At 38.3% G+C, this 19,119-nt stretch overlaps 1 protein-coding gene across 13 annotated transcripts in view; it reads left to right on the top strand.

The window, feature by feature from the left end:
- PDE4D (phosphodiesterase 4D) overlaps positions 1-19,119 on the top strand; it is a 1,509,235-nt gene that overhangs the window by 588,318 nt on the left and 901,798 nt on the right. The window contains exon 1 of one of the 13 annotated variants that reach the window (XM_021076863.1): positions 13,715-17,863. The exons of the other annotated variants lie outside the window; for them this stretch is intronic. Within the exon in view, the coding sequence (XP_020932522.1) occupies positions 17,409-17,863 (455 nt within the window). The 5' untranslated portion in view covers positions 13,715-17,408. Of the gene's footprint in view, positions 1-13,714; positions 17,864-19,119 lie in introns of those variants that run through there. 13 annotated transcript variants of the gene reach the window in all.

The following is a 19,119-nucleotide window of genomic DNA, read 5'->3' as shown; positions in this document are numbered from 1 at the left end:
GTAATTCCAAAAAAATCATCTCTATCAGCCAAATAATTGATTAAAACATTGGAGACAATGAATTTTTATTTAGTCATTTCAGAAATATTTATTCATTGTTTCTAGGTATGCTTTCTGCACAGTTGGATGCAAAGTGTTCTTATCCTCAGAAATATCATGAGCAAGGTGTGAAAATGAGATATTCATACTCACATTAAAAGTTAAAGTAGTAAGGCAGTATATAATTAAGTGCCATATGAAGAGTATGAATAATAAATTATGTGAGCCCATCAAAAGGGAAAATCAAAGAAGTCACCATGGAGAAACTTCGAAGATCCTGGCTCTTGGATTGCTGTTGGTTTGGAGTCGAGTAATTGAAAGGTGTTCCAAGCTGATGGTGGGGGAATTCAAAATAGAATTGAATGCATGAGAGTAGGAATTAGTCTGCCATTTTTGGGAAACAGTGGGGAAGTCCAAAAGTAGTTTCTGACTATCTTGTCTAGGTCCTTTGAGTTCCCGTCGTGGCGCAGTGGTTAACGAATCCGACTAGGAACCATGAGGTTGCGGGTTCGGTCCCTGCCCTCGCTCAGTGGGTTAACGATCTGGCGTTGCCGTGAGCTGTGGTGTAGGTTGCAGACGTGGCTCGGATCCCGCGTTGCTGTGGCTCTGGCGTAGGCTGGTGGCTACAGCTCCGATTCAACCCCTAGCCTGGGAATCTCCATATGCCGCGGGAGCGGCCCAAGAAATAGCAACAACAACAACAACAGACAAAAAACAAAAAAAAAAAGAAAGTTGAAACATCCTAAGAATAATGGTAAATCACAGAAGGCTCTCTACAGAGGAGTGGAAGGACAGGACAGCAAGTTAGAAGGACTAATATGATAGAAATGCACACACTCTCCTGAAACTAGGGAGAGATTAGAAAGGAAGAAAGCAATTTGAACAGTAGTTCCTAAACTTTAATGTGCTTAAGAACCCACCTAGGTAGTTTGCTAATATTGCAGATTCCTGAACCTTACTCCAGAGATTGTGATTGTATAAGTGTGAAGAGGGCCTTTAATCTCCATCTTAACAAGGATCAGTGTGACTCTGAGTTAAGTGGTCTTCAGACCACATTCAGAGTAATACTAAATTAGAAGTCTGTCACAATAACCCAGGAGTAAAGGTTTGTACTACAATTTTAGAAGTAGCAATGAAAAGGAAATGATGACTGTGAAAGATACAGTTAAAGAAGAATTGTTAAGACTGAGAGACATTTGGATTCAAAAAAATCAAAGGGAAGAAATAGTCTAAGATGATATTAATGTATTTAATTCAATATATTTGATAACTTTTATTTATATAACTGGATTTGCTAGTCAATTAACTCACCTAAAAGAGTCAGGCATATAAAGATAATGCCCAAATGTGAAGTACGAAGAAAATACAATATGAAATAATGAATATGGCAATATATGTAGATAAAAAAGAAATCCAGAAATAATTAATCCACTATTTTTGTTATATTAAAGTATATTCTAATAATTTTTCCCCACCATGGATTTAACTGACTCTAATCGAGGCTCCTTAATTCATCATTAATTTTTGAAAATGATTGTAGAATTCTCAATTATCCACATCTTCCCCATTTAGATAAAAGGCCAATTCTAGGGAATATAATGGAGCATCTTTGTAGTTACAGTTATCCTACATCCTGGAGTTGGATAAATAATTATAATTAAAAGTAATCATTTCTTGGAGTTCCCCTGGTGGCACAGAGGGTTTGGGATCTGGTGTTGTTGCTGCGATTGAACTTCTGCATGCTAAGGGTGTGAAAAAAAAATAAAAACAATTAATAATCATTTCCTGATCTCATAGCTACAGAGTACAGATAGGTGGTTGCCAGAGGTGGGTGGCAGGGGAGTGGGAAAGTGTGTAAATGTACAAACTTCAAGTTTTTAAATGATTAAGTCCTAGGGACGTATGTAATGCACACAATGATGTCTGTCATTAATAACACTGTATGTTTGAAAGTTGCTAAGAGAGTAGATCTTAAACATTCTCATCACAGGGAAAAATATTACCTATGTGATGATAGATATTAACTACACTTACTGTAGTGATCATTTCATAAGATACATGTATTAACTCATTATGTCATACTGCTGAAACTAACACAATGTTATATATCAATTATATCTCAATTTTAAAAAGTAATAATAGTTTCCATTTCCTAGAGAGTTATCTGCATATGAACCCTAGTTTTTTTTTTGTTTGTTTGTTTGTTTGTTTGTTTTGGACAATATACTTACTGGAATTAACTGTCCATAGTGGATAAAATACACAATAGTGGGACCTTATTCTCAGTCGTTCCTAGGATAAAGTCATACAAAAGTCTTGAGGAGCTTATTATTGTTAGGTTCTGGCTTATGCCATTAAGCCATCAGGAATGGCACTGATGAAAGGTATAGAAAAATTTTAAGTGGAAATTATAATAATTATCAGAAGTGTTTCATTCTCAGGTTGATGCAAATTTTGGGGTCATGGTGCTTTCACTAAAACAGTCATCAATACTTAACAAATTTTCCAAAAGTAATTCCATCTTTTCATTTTAAAAAACTTGTTTCTGGAGTTCCCGTCATGGCGCAGTGGTTGATGAATCCGACTAGGAACCATGAGGTTGCAGGTTCAATATCTGGCCTTGCTCGGTGGGTTAGGGATCTGGCATTGCCGCGAGCTGTGGTATAGGTCAGACACAGCTCAGATCCCACGTTGCTGTGGCTGTGGTGTAGGCCGGTGGCTACAGCTCCGATTGGACCCCTAGCCTGGAACCTCCATATGCCACAGGAAGTGGCCCTAGAAAAGGCAAAAAGAAAAAAAATAAAATAAAATAAATAAACTTGTTTCTTTATTTAATACCTTCCTTTGTACATGTAAATAATTTGGCCTTTCGGTTAATACCATCTGACTATTTCTATAGGTTACCTTTAGAGTTATTGTTAGCTACAACATGGTATTAGGAACTGGAAATGTTCCTTTCACATTGATATTGCCTGAAATTACTGAAATTTCAAAGTTCTGGGTTCCATCAACAGAAGAAAAAAAATAAACTCAAGTACCTTGAAGAGTTAAAACATTGTGTATTAATCAGTTTCAGTTATGGGTAAATCATTATATTCCTTCATGCTTTAAAAGAATAGAGACTATAATGGCCCTCAAAGCCCTGAATATTGACTGTCCTGCCTTGTATGGGAAAAGGATGCCAATTTCTGATCCATGGGGTTAAGGAAAATATTAATAAAATTAATCGCACCTGAAAAAAAAAAAAAGTTTGATTTGAAAGAAGGAAGGCTTTGCCCTGATGAAAGGGATGAGAAAGACAAGAGAGGACTTGGGGAATTTTTAGCTGAGGGGAAAAGGGAATAGCAAGGAAAGATGCAGACAAAAGGCGAGTAGTTAATTTTCATTTGTGCTAGGCAGCCAGGAGTTATAAGAGTGGCTCTTCCTTTAGTGAAAACTACCTGAGTCAGTACTACTGTCTTGAATTCACACCACCTCATGCCCTGGGTTCCCTGGGGGCCAACTTGGTGGCTACCAAAGTTGTCTTCTGGGATCTTGACACTCACTTTTGCCCAAACAACCACCACAGGGTTTACTTCCTCATAAAGAGAACACCATAAATGGTGGTTTCTTAGTGACATAATTTATCATCTAATATTTTCTTATTCATTAGTGGTCCACAAACTGTTTCTAAAAACACCCATAGAGTAAATATTTTAGACTCTGTGGGCTATATTGTCTCTGTCACAACTACTGAACTCTGCCATTGTAACAGGAAAGCAGCCATGAACGTGTAGTCAATGAATGAATGGGGCTGTGTGCCAGTAATACTTAATTTACAAAAACAGGTGGTACGCTTGATTTGTCCTATGGCCAGAGTTTGCCAACCCCTCTTTTACTGCAATATGTGGTATTTCTATTGTAGGTTAAAAGACTGGCTTAGAAAGCTAACTATTTTTCCTAGCATACTTTCCCTAAAGAAATGGTTCCAGATTAAAAATAGATAGGGACCTGACCCAGTACTAGATTTTATAAATTCCTTAAATAAAGAAATGTAAAAGGCTTTGGAGGTACATAAATAGTGTCTAGAAATTGGGTTGCAGTATTTTCTAGTTGTATAAAGTCTACACCTCTTTCTCATCTGTAAAGCAGGAATAACAATACCTACCTGACAAAAAGGGCATGGCCATCCATTGCCATCACATAAGAAAATGCCCATTATAGCAACATCTGATGTGTAGTAGACCCTTGGTAAGCCCTAGTTTTCTTTCTTTTTCTCCATATGCCAGAAAATACATATGGAGTAGAAACAAAAGTAGAAACCAAGCAGAGTCAAAGGCATCACTTTTAAGGTTCAACAGCTCTCTTTATCTCACTAAAATATTCACTGCTGGCTTAAAGTCATAGCCCTATTACTACTTGGACACAGCTCATAATTTTCAACAACTCTGTGCTTAATGTGATACTGTAAGGGTTCTTGGTTGTCTAGTTTCCTCATTCCCTAAATTATAAGTAACAAATGTACATATACATACACATATATAAATGTATATTTTTGCATACATACATTACGTATGTGCCAGAAACCATGCTAAACTTTGTATATATCTATTATCTCACTTAATCTTTATGTTACTTTACAAAGTAGTTCTCATATCATCCCCATCTTATAAATGTGATATCTATAGAATAACATAACCTACCTGCAGTCATACATGAGGAAAGTCTCAGAACTGGTTCAGAAACTCAGGACTTTCCGGCTATAGTGTCATTCACTTGATAATAATGGGCAACAGTATATTTTTTTAATGAAAATAGTATTTAAAAGCAATGAGACTATCGTTTCAACTGCTTTGACTGAATACCTTTGTCACCTATGGAATACTTGCCCAGCATCAAATAAGAGAGAGCTGGGTTGAAAACCCAGTGTGTCGTTTATTATTGGTCATTCCATCCCTATCTTTGAACCTGCACAGAGGCCTCTTGCAAATAAATCTAGATCTCCATTTGGCCTGCTCCACAAAGCATTCTAAATGATTCAATGTGTTCAAATGATGAGATTTCCATTATTTATGCATGAAGAAAATATGCTGTTTTTCCATGCACTGAGCCAGGGGGAAATTATTCAGCCTTAGTAATATTAGACTATGGATCTTCCATTTATTTGAAAATGGTCATGTCATGCTGAGGAAAATAATGGTTCAGATTCTTCTTTTCCTTCCTCCAAGTACTATGTCAAAACTCCATTGATCAAAATAAATAAAATCTTGTATCATTGTGTCAAGGCTGTAAGAAGATAGAGTAAGCCAGCAAAACACTAAAAATGAACATGCTGGAAGATCTGCTTTGAATTATGGATTCTATACATTTTTTCCCTCTCCCACCCTTCCTACTTTCTTCTATTCTACTCACCAAATTACATAGAAATTTTACCCTTCTATTGAAATAGCAACTTTTCCCAATGTTTAAAAAAAGGTATTATTTCATTCAAATTTTGGCATTTACAAAGAAAGGGAATAACTGGACTGCAAGTCTAGTTAGCTTGTGAGTGTGCCCCAGGCACCGATCTGAAATCTCTTGGAGGAAGCATATATTCCCTAAAGACAGATTAAGAAACTAGTCTTTCCTCAATGCCGGGACCCCCTTTGAAGTCTTGTTTACTTCACTTTTGTTTGTTTTTCGTTTGTTTTTTAGAGCCACACTGGTGGCACATGGAAGTTCCCAGGCTAGGGATCGGTTTGGAGTTAAAGCTGCTGGCCTGCACCATAGCCACAGCAATGTGGGATCCAAGCCACATCTGCAACCTACACCACAGGTCACAGCAACGCTGGATTACCAAGGACACGGATGGAACCCACAACTTTATGGATACTAGCCAGATTTGCGCCACAGTGGGAATTCCCTATTTCAGTTCTTAAGGACAAATTATAGTACTGCTGAAAAATAACTTGCTTGTTATCACTTAAGAAGAAGCCATTTGATGAGTTCCCGTCGTGGCTCAGTGGTTAATGAATCTGACTAGGAACCATGAGGTTGTGGGTTCAATCCCTGGCCTCACTCAGTGGTTAAGGATTAGGCGTGGCCATGAGCTGTGGTGTAGGTGCAGACGCTGCTCAGATCCCAAGTTGCTGTGGCTCTGGCGTAGGCCAGCAGCTACAGCTCCAATTTGACCCCTAGCCTGGGAACCTCCATATGACGTGGGTGCGGCACTAGAAAAGACAAAAAAAAAAAAAAAAAGAAGAAGCCATTTGATATAATGAATTAAATGTATTTAACATGACATGAATGTTTAGTTCATGTCAGCCATACTTACAATAAGATTTGAGTTTGATGGTCTTGAATAATTTTCTAACAATGTTCAGAGTCTCCTCCCCTTGGAGATTAATGAATTTAAACTTGAACAATCAGCCCTAGAAGTTCCTGTGAAGTGACAGGTTTCTAGTCTGGGCACCTAAAAGTTGAGTTTCTTTTGATGTTCCTCTCAGTGTGTCTCCACATTTAATTGCTGTCTGATTCAGCAAGATGAAAATAGGAAGATAAAAGAGGAAGAAAGCAACAAAAAGAAAATATCTGAGGTCTTTCATGTCTATTATATGTATGTAACATAGTATTTTGCACAAGATCTGGAGTAGACCCGGACTTAAATTTATAATCTCATTTAATAATAATCATAGTTATAACAACAGCAGCAAATTCTTAACTGCATACATAGAAATGACAAGCCTTGAGTTAAATGCTTTCCATGAATTACTTTAATTCTCACAAATTCTATTGTGTATTTTGACACTATCCTATTTTAGAGATGAGGAAACTAAGGCTCAGTAAAATTATAAAACTTGCCTCCAAACCACAGCTTTCAAGGATTGAAATTAGTTCTGTCTGAGCCTTATACCCATCCTCTTAACTAGAACATTCCATTCCATTCACAAGGAAACTGGAAACATCCAAGTACACAAAATGTGCTCATTGAGGAACAGGGATTAAAGTGCCGAGGCAGTGAGAACACCACACTAGAGGGAGAGCCCTGTGTGCCCTTTGACAAGTTATCACCTTCTCTGTGCATCAGATTTGTTATATGCACAATGGGCATAGTAATAAATTCTTGAAAAGCAGTTGGATGCATGTCTGCCTCATAGTAAACTCTAAAAATATTAGCTATCTTTGTAATTTAAGCATTTTCCCCTCTGTTGTATGATACTGAGACTTTGCCCTTTATACTCCAATAAAATTAAAAATAAAATAAAAGATGAAAAAACCAAGATGATTATAGATGAATGCACAATTTTTTATACATCAGAAGAGTTTGGAGAACCTGAGGTAATATTGAGAAGATAAATTTTTTCTCTGTCACTATCTGTATTCTATTTTAAACTATTTTAATTCTCCTCTCTTTTCTTCTAACTCCACTTTTTGATCCTTAGGCAACTATCCTGAGTCCTGTTAGTTGCTATTAGCTCTGCTATAATGTTTGCTGGTAGCTAAAATGTTAGATGATAAGGTATGTATATTTTAATGGCAGATATTTGAGAAATTAAAATGCTTTCTGACTCTAGGAAAGAAACTTTCTGCTGATTAAGAGGATGTAAGAGAGTTGAATTCACCGGTAGCTCAGTGGGTTTAGGATCCAGCATTGTCACTGCTGTGGCTTGGATTACTGCTGTGATCTGGGTTCAATCCCAGAACTTCTGCAAGCCTTGGGTGAAGCAAAAAAAAAAAAAAAAAGAAGGAGAGAAGGAGAGAGAGAGAATGTAGGGGGTAAATATTTAGAGATAAAGGAAGAAAAAAATCACAGCCAAAGAATGGAGCACATTTACCTTGCATTTGAAGGCTATGAATATCTTTTCACAAAAATTTTAATTCTATTTCAGCATTAATTCAAAAACTAAATTTTGAAAGGAAGATGAATTCTATTTTAATGAAATCTGCAATTATTTTTAGCTCAGAATTCTATTTATATTTCTCACAATTTTATGCTACCAGTTTTTAAAGTTTGTCCAGTGATTTAATTTGGGGAGTTTACACATGGCCTGCAGCCTTCTCTTCTAAAGATGGAATATTCAGTACCACACCACTCACTGCTTGTTTTACCCCCCTCAGTTTATCTCTTTTGTCGAGGATGATGTGGGTTCCTTACCCTGTGGATAATGGTGGGTTTTTATAATGCAGTATTCAATATTCAATATACAAAATAATCTCTGTAACATATATGGATTAAAGAGCATATCACTTTTGAACTACAGTATTGTCAATGTTGCATCTTTCTTCTCCCATTGAGCATTTGCTCACCAGGTAATAACCATGCTAAGTTTTGTGCATTTCATAAGCTTTCTATTTTTAAATGCTTCTCAAAATATCACATATGTATGTATTCTTTTAAATCTTGCTTCTTAAGTATGAGCCCCAGATCTGTAGTTTTGGTATCACCTGGGAACTTATTAGAACTATGGAACTTCAGCCCTGCCCCAGATCTATTGACTCAGAATCTGCATTTAATAAATTAGTTGATTCATACGCACCTTAGTTTGAAGAACACTATTATTTTGTTTTCCTTGGAGTCTTTTTGCTTATTTTCTCATTTGTCTCTTGTGTTAGAATTTAAGAATAATAGAAGAGTGTTTGTTCATTAACTTAACAAGGCATTGCTAAGATTTATCCACGTTGCCTTCAGTAGTCATTTATGGCTGTGTGATGTAGTACTTGTGTGAATATTCCAAAATTTATTTTATCTTTTATTGCTAGAAATTGAGATTGTGTCTGGCTTTTTGTAATAAAGCGTAGTTCTGCCATGGACACTCGGGTACATGGCTTCAGGTGTGTGTGCTTGTGTGGGGTCGTGTGTGTGTTTAAAACAGTCTTTATACTAAGTACCCAGGAGTGGAACTGTGAATAGGAGTCTATATAAACAGTCATCTTTACCAGATTATGGTAAATTGTTTTCTCACCAACAATGTACAAGAATTCCCATTCAATTCCCATCCTTACCAACACATGGTATCCTCAGGCTTCTTACATTTTTGCCAACCTAGTGAACATTACTGCCATGTCACTATGGTTTGTGCTTGCACTTCCCTTGATTACTAGTAAGATGGATCTTTTTTTCTCAAGTTTAATATCCATTCAGTTTTTCTCTTCTGTGAAATGTCTTTTCATGTGTTTTGACTGTTTTTCTATTATTTTTCTTATTGATTTATAGGAATACTTATTTTAAAATAGTCTTTGGAGAATTACATGTATAGCAGCAATATTTTCTCTGAGTTTATGACTTGTTCTCTCATGTTCTTAATGGAAGTTCTAAATGTTAATGTAGTTTGGTTTATTAAGCGTTTCCTTCATGGTAAGCATTTTTTATAATTTTAAACAGAAATCCATCCTTGTACAAGTATCATAATATGATTCTGCAACACTTCTAAATATTTAAAATTCTAACATACACTAAAACATATGCCTTAAAAATATTATGATTGGAATTGAATTTTTTTATTATATTAGGTAGGAGTAAATATTCATTTTCTATCCTCTGAGTAATCAGTAATTCCAGCACCATTTATGGAATAATTGCTCTTTTCCGTATTGGTGGCAATGCCGTCTTTCTCAAATAAGTTTTTATGTATCATAAAGATCTATATCTGAAATCTTTATTCTGTTTCTTTGGACTTTTTTTTTTCCTGTGCTAGTACTTTACAGTCATTATCACTACATATTTATAATAAGCATTAATAGTTGTTTGGGAAAGTACCCTCACCTATTTCTTCCTCTTCGTTTTTCACATAAAATTTTAGAAGCATGTAGATTTCCTTGAAATATCCTGTTGGAATTTTGGTGAGACTATCATAGGTCATTTTGTGAAAAATTTTCTTCTTTGGTTCTTTCTATTCGTGAAAATTGTATATCTCTCTACTTATTCAGGTCTCTTAAAAAGTTTTTTAAAGTTTAAATTTTTCCCAATAATGGTCTTATAGATTTTTTATTATTTTTATTCCTAAGAACTGTGTTTGTTTGTGTGTGTGTGTGTGTATTCATCTGTTTCTGGTAAATAGAAGAACAATTGGTTCTTATAAATTAGTCACCCTTCTAAACTCTCTTAACATTCTAATAATTTGTCTAAGATTCCTTTACATTTTATATGTGAATAATGATATCAGAGAGTACTAAGTTTTTTTCTCTTTTCCTTTTCAACCCATATATCTTCAGTTTCTCTCTGTGTATGTTTTGTCTTATTAAGCTGTCTAGGATCTATAGCTCAATTTTTTAAGAAGTATTTAAAATGAGCATCTGTATCTTGTCCTTCATAAAAGATATTTCTAATATTTAAGCTAATATCTTTCCAACTCTCCATTTCTGTCTTAAGCCACCCATCCACTGATATTATTAAACACCTCATCCATTAATGTTTTAATTTTCAAAAGGCCTATGTTTAGTTTCTCCCTCCGTCATCCAGACAAGGTCAGAGGTTTTCAACTCAAGTTATCCAGGGCTCAAGTCTAGGCTTTGATACTTGAGCAGATCTCTGAACACAGGCAAACAGTTGCCTTCTTGATCTTCAGCTTCCTCATTGTAAAATGAAGTCAGTCTTAAGAAACCCTCTATTTTAAGGAACCCACTCATTATAGTATTCAACTCAAATTAATAGAAACTTTGTAAAATGAAATATATTATTTACATTTTCTTGAACAACTGGAAAATGCATACATTTTGCCATACATATGTCTACCATGTTACTTTGCAACATCTCAAAATGTAAAATTAAATCTTCTTAACAATAAAAATTTTTAACTTTTTTTGGTCTTTGCTAGTTAGGCTTAATTGCATGGTAATAGTCTACTTCTTGTGATCTCTTTTCCATCTTGAGCTTGAGAGTGACATTTCAAGGCATGATGATTCATTTTTTAAATTTAATTATCAAACACTAGAAGTTTATCATCCTTTCTTAAAAGTCAGCTAGAAGCTTTTGACAGACGGACATTTAGCACCTGAGTAATCATTCTTCAGTTCTCACGAATCAGTCACTTTGAAAGTGCTATGACATTTTCTGAGGAATTTGGTAATATCTACTTATTTTAACTGTGTTGCTGCTGTATGATTGGTCATGATTTTGTAGTTGGTTTAATGATAAATGATGTACAGCTTCAAGTACTTATGAATATCTTAAGACATGATTTTGTAGTTGGTTTAATGATAAATGATGTACAGCTTCAAGTACTTAAGAATATCTTACATGTCTTTCTCCCTGAAAGAAGTACTTTCTTAGAGTAAAAGTTTGTTTCCCAGACATATTTTCATATTTTTCTACATACAGGGTAACATCTTTTCAAGAAGGCATAGTCTTTCAAAGACTTTCCTTTTAAATGATTATTAGATGTCTAAATCTAATTTAATTAAGCCTAAAATTCAACTATGTGTTGCTCTATGAATACAAGTAACACATCCACAGTTCTTGCCATAACCAACATGGCTTTCCTTGATCTGTCCTCATTTCCACATAGCCTCCGGCTCATTCCACCCCAGGCCACTGGTTGGCTCAGTCTTCCTCAAATATAACACACTTGCTGCCATGTCAATGTCTTTGCACTTTCTTTGTCCATACTTTGAAACACTGTCACACTCTCTTCCTTCCTTCAGGATTTTAATTAAATTCTCAACTAGGAGAGAATCTTCCTTGACCAACTTTTACAAAATATCATTCCCAAACATCATACTCTAAATTCTTAATTTCTTTCAGTTTTTTTTTATAGCACTTAGCCATGGCTGACATGTTTATATATTTGCCAAGGTGTTTATTCTGTCTTTTCCAATTAGAACAGGAAAGTCAGAAATTTCCTGTTTTATTCAGTCCTTTTTCTCTAGAACTTAGCATTTGGCACATATTAAATGTTCAATAAATATTGGTTGAATGAGGTAATTTAATTAATGTTGAGACCATCAGGTGCACAGGTGTTTTCTATGTAGAGTTAAGGTCACACGAGCTTTATTTAATATCTGCGGGAGACTGGCATAGTCCTTTTAGTCTCTGTTGAAAGACTCATTATGATTTTCAAAATGTTAAAATGTGAGGAAAGAAGTGCATTGTTAAAAAGATTAAATGAAATAATGCATGAGATGTGTCTGGCAGAATGCCAAAAGTTAAATGTTCAATAAATGCAATAAACTTACTTCCATCTGAATTCATCCTTTCCCCTTTCTCTCCTGTCACAATGGAAATATTGGCTTTTGTCTAGTTTAAGGCAAAGCCTTCCATCTATGTCTTAGAGTTTAATCCACCCTTGCCTTCTCAGAGGAAGCACACCATCTCTTACCCTCCTTCCTCTCATATCTTTGGTTTCCTCTCTCTTTGCATATTACCTCTCAACCTTTATACCTGATCCACCCGGAAGGGGCCCCTTCTGATAAGTGACACAAAGTCACCACATTGCCTTGAGGGGGCACTTCATAAGAGGTGATTCATCATCAGGTTTGCATACTTGTCTACCTGTCCTCACACATTTACAGAATTACTTGTCATTTTCTGAATGTTTAAGGTCCCATAATTTTCTCATCTCTAACTTTTTGCCTGTGTTAGTTTCTGCCCATAATGCCTTTACCCTTTGACACTAACCCCTTCACACACACACACAAATATGTTCATTCAAAATGAGATTAGCTAATTCCAGTTTATACTTGAGGCCTTGGTCTCAGTTTAGATACCACTGTCTCATTGTGAAGATTCACTGAGCCCTAAGAATTGAATGTCCCTCCTGTGTTTCCACAGTAGACACTATATATCCCCATCAACACTTCTCTCCCCCAATCCACCTTTGGCTTATAGCTGCTTATTTATTTATTTCCCCTACAAAATGCTAAATTCCTTGAGGACAAGTTTTTTTTTTTTCATGTTTATCAATGAAATACCAAGGTTTACCTGGGAATTTGAAGATAGTATAAAAGCTATTTTTTTCAACTTTAGTTGCCAAGTGGAATGGTGTCATTAGAAAGTTACAAAATTGGTTTCTGGTAGTACTGAAACCTGTGGGCCAACCAACAAGGTGCTGCTGAATTTGCATCAATATGCTAGTCAAAGACGAATATGCTCAAGAGCAGCATTTCTTACTTTAACATTTATTGCATATTGATGTTTGTTTTATATCAGAGGAAAAAATTACTGGAAATTACTGGAAATGATTTAAAATATTGGAAACAACAGGATAGAGACTTTAGTACTAGTATTTAGAGTGGTAATATTGATAATACACACTAATATGTGTATAGATTTTTATAATTTTCAGAGCCTTTTATGGCTTAAAGGAAATACTTAAAAAAAAAAACTAGGTAAAATCTAAGACTGAATGACTGAATGCATCCTTTGGATATTTCTAACTAGGCGGCAGATTGGCCTTGTGTAAGACAATATTGATGATGAAAGTTTCCTACTGTATGCTGATGCTTGGCATTGAATTAATGCACCCTATCAAAAAACACACGTGTTCGAGTATACATAGGATATATGCAAAAAAAAAGTTTCATGGAAATCCTCCTCCCATCATCAAGTTAGAAATGAACTCTTAGTTATTGTAACTTACCATTTAATTCTCTGTTCTGGATGGAAATGAGGCCTGCTCTCTCCTAGCTTTTAATTGACAACATTTCTGCCAGAAGTCTCCATCATTGACAGCAATGTTCTCCCTTGTTAATTGCCCAGCAGCATATTGAGTGATTGACTGGCTCTGTAGGGCAGATTGAAAGGTGTTGGCAGAAAAGGGTGGTGGTAGTGGGGTATAATACTCTGTTTCTCATGATAATGGCACCAACTAACTGCTTATTTGGTTTGCTCAGGAAAAAATACACTGATAATTTACCTTGGATTTTTACTTTTCATACAGATATGCTGATGGCAAGTAGGGAACACTTTCTAAGATGCCCTGTATAAACCTAATAATGGTAAACACCCTCTCGGCCCATGCATGCCCATAAAACTCCAACATCTATGATCAATCAATGTGAAAAATGGATAATTTATTCTAAATAAATCTTGGAAAACCAATGAGTCAATTGAACATTTCCATGTTTCAGTTGTTTGAAATATGAGTAAGCAACCTCTAGATTAATGAAAAGAGTTTTTAAGTGGAAGACTGGTGATGCTCATTTTTAACCGTGTAAGATTTTCTTTTAGTATAGAGACAACTAGATTAATAACGTGTATATTTTTATGAGATCTGGGCTCTTAGATTGGCGTTGCCAGAAAATGAGTCCAGGGCAAGTCAACTAAGATCACCTGAAATGTTTTTGCCATGATATAATAAGGGAGAAGATCTGGATCAGTAGTTATTAATATATCAAAATCACCTAAGAAGTTTTTTTTTAGCTCTTGTCTGAGTCCTCCCTCCAGAAATACTAATTTCATTTGTTGGGGCAGGGCAATGATTTCCAAACTTTAGTCTGAACCAGAATCACCTGGCAAGCTTGGTAAACATGCAAAGCCCCAAGCCCTATCCTGCTTCAAGGAACCTGGACCTTTGTATGCTTGATTTTCTCACCAGGTGACTCTGTTAACATCCCAGTTTAAAATCACTGGTGTAGCATTCAGCATCAGACATTTTTAAAGCCCTCTAGCTGATACTACCTAGGTGCAGCCAAGGTTGGGATCCATTGATTAAAATACTATTTAGGATTCTCCCAAGTCTGGCAGGAATAATCATAATTTCTAGCTTTTATTAAACATTTATTGTGTATAAGGTCTTGTGCTAAGTATTGTCTCACTAAATAATCACCAGACTCTGGCAAGTAAGTAATAAGAGTATTACCTCACATTTAAGAGATATGAAGGTGCGTAATTTAGCTAAGGTCACATGGATAGGAAATGTTAGATTGGAATCCAAGATGTTTTACCTCAAATGTCACACAAGAAACTACTACTTTCAATAATCTTTTGGAATTATAAGGGAAAGTGAAAACTCTCAAAGCTGGGAACATTCTAGAAAGTAGTACTTAAATGATTTTTTATACTTAAAAAAGTTCCTGAATTGTAATCATATAATTTAAAATTTTTTTAAATAAATGGAGATTATAGGACAAGGAAAGTGTTCATAAATCAAAAGGAAGTCAAAAACTGATGATGAGAAGCAGGTTAGTTTTGAATTATTCTACTCAGGAAAGAAGATCATAAACTACTTGTACTAAGAGTATTTGAGAAAGGAAAATAAGAATTACAAATAGAGATATTTGCCACTGTTACATTAAGGGGAAATGTGGCAAGCATTTCAGAGGAAAGAAGAAATTTGTATACTTCTTTGAAATGGTTCCAAATATTAATAATGCAATGAATTAAACTAAAAAAAAACAGTTTATACTCCATAACACTTCATTTTCCCTTCTTTTGTGCTTGGAAAGATACCAGCTCAATGCCTTTGTAGGCATGGAAAATACTTTGCCCACTGCCATTAGTTACACTTGTGTCTGTAAAGGGTAGAGAGAGTGTCTTAGTCAAGTGTATTTTCACTGGTACACAGAGAGAAGTTCTCCTGGGAGACTGCCCTGTTCCTCTCAAGACATAGCCTTTCTTTGGTCCTGTACATGGACCACATACGGCAGAGTGCCAATACAGAAATGTTGGAGGAAGGCACATTTCCTACCATAAAAAAGAAAGGGAAGAAAAATACATAAAAAGATGCCAAGGATTTTTTTGCACAATGTTAAATTTAATAGATCCTGCATAGAGAAGGGGACACTTGCACATTTTATAGACAATTTTTAGTAATGAACAAAGTGAGCATTTATTTTCATTGATGTTATTTCCAGAATGGCATCTACACTGATCATTCACTGTATGGAGAACCCTGGATTTCCCACACTCTAGAGAGTTTGAGAGATGGTCCCTGATTCTGGTAGTTTAGTATTCATTATATGACATGCATAAGATGTACATATTCAATTATGTGAAGATTGAGTGTATGCAGAGAATGGAATAATTATGCTGCCAACAAGCTATTGTGAATCCTAAATTTATTTATATTTCAAATAATGGATGGTTCAGTAGTAACCCACAAAGACCAATACTAGAATTATTTTATCAGTGAGTAAAAGACATATGATCTTTAAGTAATGTGGTAATTTTAAAAAGGTACAGGAAAAATGTGTCTTTGTATTGCTCTGAAGTTCTCTTGGCTTCTCCAAAACATTTGACATTGTAGGAAAATACTAATTAAAAATAATTAAAGGAAGTCAGATGATATTTGAATTTGGATTTTAGTGTCAGATATGGTTCTAATTTCTGCGGAATAATAATTATAAAATATGTTTTAAATGCTTTGGTAATAGAGCTGTGTTCTGCTGGAAGTGATAGAAAGGCAAAGTTGCAGGCAGCCACTGGTGGTAGAAACCACTGAAGGTAATCAGAGGTTTGTAATAGAAAAGATACCCTAACCTTAACTATGATCGGCTAGCTCAGCCTTGGCAACCAGCTCCCTTTGATTTCCAAGTAGTTCCACTCCTGGAGATCTTAATCACAGAAGCAGCAGAAACTCAAGCTACTAGCTTGAGGAAGATATTCAAGAGGAAACATTGGGCATCCTCCCTGCTATGAGCTACACAATATTTAATCCTATGTCAGGGAAAGAGACTGAATTCATCCTAATACCGGATCTTCACCAGATCCAATTTTTCGGCGACGCGCACGCACACCATCTGGGCAACTTTGCCAGGTCGTATCCCTCTTCCCTGGAAGCTCCAGCATGGGGCTTATCGTCAACAAGCTCTGAGAATCAGCTAGGAACCACCAAACTCCATTTCTCAAAGAGGACTGAGGCAAGTGGAGGTGAACAGGAAGCCTCAGGGGCAGTGGGGGGCCGTGGCGGCAGGGAGGCGGGGGCACGGGAAGAGGAAGGATCTGGAGGACAGGTCTGACTCCTGACTGGCTGGGGTGGTTTTGGAAAAAGTCACAGCTCCGGCTCACCAGTCAGGAGCTGTCCAACTTTTCAGCAGCTCCGGGATCAGGATTCGGGTGCCCGGGACTGAGGAGGCGGCTACTCGAGCCCGTGCTGCTGCTTCTGCAGCTCGAGCTGCTAACAATTCCTGCTCTGGCTGACGGCGCCCAAAGGAAGGAAGGGAAGAAGAGAGGAAGGAGGCGCCTTCCGTGGGCAAAGCTGTACACCGGCCGCCCTAGTCTTTGTGAATTGGGGAGCCCAAGAGCGTGTCTCTCCCACAACCACTGTGGAGGGAGCCCTGTAGCGTTCTGTGACCCCTCCCGCTGGCAGAGCCCCCTTTCGGTCGCCTCGAGCCTCTGGTGGCTTCAAGTAGGAAGCTAAGCCCAGCTCTGCTCGGCTCCAGAAGCGGCGGCGGCAGCGGCAGCGGCAGCACCGGGAGGCGCTCCGGCCAGCGTGGTGAACCCGGTTGGGCAGCGGGGCACAGAGCCGCGAGCCAGGATGGAGGCAGAGGGCAGCAGCGTGCCAACCCGGGCGGACAGCGGCGAGGGCAACGACGCCGGTGGGTCCGTGCTCAAAGCCCCCAAGCACCTCTGGAGGCATGAGCAGCACCACCAGTATCCCCTCCGGCAGCCCCAGTTCCGCCTCCTACATCCCCATCACCACCTGCCCCCGCCGCCGCCGCCCTCACCCCAGCCCCAGCCCCAGCCCCAGTGCCCCCTACAGCCGCCGCCGCCGCCCCCTCTGCCGCCGCCCCCGCCGCCCGGGGCCACCCGCGGCCGCTACGCCTCGAGCGGGGCCACCGGCCGTGTCCGGCACCGTGGGTACTCGGACACTGAGCGCTACCTGTACTGTCGTGCCATGGACCGCACCTCTTACGCTGTGGAGACCGGCCACCGACCCGGCCTGAAGAAATCCAGGATGTCCTGGCCCTCGTCGTTCCAGGGACTCAGGCGGTGAGTGGAGAGCGCCCCCTCCCCTATTCAGGCAAGGGGTCACCTCACCAGTTCTCAAAATCTTCTTGTTGGTCTCTTTATCACTGGCTTTTCTGGACCCAGGGCCAAATTCTATTCCTGGAATTACGAGAGGGCAAGCAGGGGCGTGTCTGTCCTTGCTTCACTGAAAGGTTACAATTCAGGTGTGTGTAAGAGACCCCAAAAGTAGGGCATAATCCCTCTCTCTCTCTCTCTCTGTGTGTGTGTGTGTGTGTGTGTGTGTGTGTGTGTGTGTGTGTGAGAGAGAGAGAGAGAGAGAGAGATTCCCAGTTGTACATACCACCCACCACCCCCTTCCCACCCCTTTCCATCCCAACCTGGCAAGTGAAACTAAGCAAATTTCGAATTTAATTTTCTCTGGGTGGAGGAGGGTGAAGGAAGAGGGTCGGGGGAGTGAGCCAGGAAAATACCCAGTAATCTGTCTACAACCCCCAGAGTTGGGGGGTTATTGAGGCAGATCTGAATGGCGCAGGGGATGGTGGAATGGATGAGGCTGCTAGGTGCCATGATTACAGCTAAAATCCAGAGAACAACTTGAGTTTCTCTTTGTCAAGTCAGGAAGTAAATTGAGCAGTAAAGGGGGAGAACAAACACGTGGGTGACTTGGAGAGTTTGGAGCAAAATGTTCAGCAATCCTTGAAGGCAAGGAGGGATGGAGGGAGGGATTGAGGACACTGTAGGAGTTACACTCTGTCGGTGTGTGGTTATGTGCGAGTGTGTGTATCCAGTTGTCCCTGCAAAATCCCAGAAAGAAAGCACCTCATTTTAGCAGAATGTAAGACATAAAGGTTTGATTATAGTGATTTTCCCCTTAATGTAAAGTGCTCTGGAAGATGGGGCAAAGAAGTGGCATTTTACCCAGAGTTTTAATAGACTAGACACAGACTGCTCCAACTCCAGGGAGATGTGTAGTGTAAAGAACCAATTACAGCTGCTCTGAGCAGTCAGCTCCAGATTCTCAACTCAGGCACATTGTTGGAAGTTGGGCCCCCCTGGGTCCCTTTCCCTTTCCCAGAAACAGCTCCTTTTCCCCCTGCCCCAGGCCCTCCAAGCCACAGATCCCCTCCCCCATACAGATGCAAGCACACAGGAGCATTTCAGGAGCTGCAGGTCCTTGGCAAGCCTAATGGCAAAGTAGAGCTGCCATCACTACCTTAGACTTGGGCAGACATTGATAGACTGCAAGTCCAAGCTGCATATCTGGAGGATGGGCAATT

The sequence above is a fragment of the Sus scrofa genome, chromosome 16 (genome assembly GCF_000003025.6).
Source record: "Sus scrofa isolate TJ Tabasco breed Duroc chromosome 16, Sscrofa11.1, whole genome shotgun sequence".
In the NCBI taxonomy this organism is placed as follows: domain Eukaryota; kingdom Metazoa; phylum Chordata; class Mammalia; order Artiodactyla; family Suidae; genus Sus; species Sus scrofa.
The sequence above is the reverse complement of the archived record's forward strand: the minus strand, read 5'-3'. Positions and strand labels throughout refer to the sequence as shown.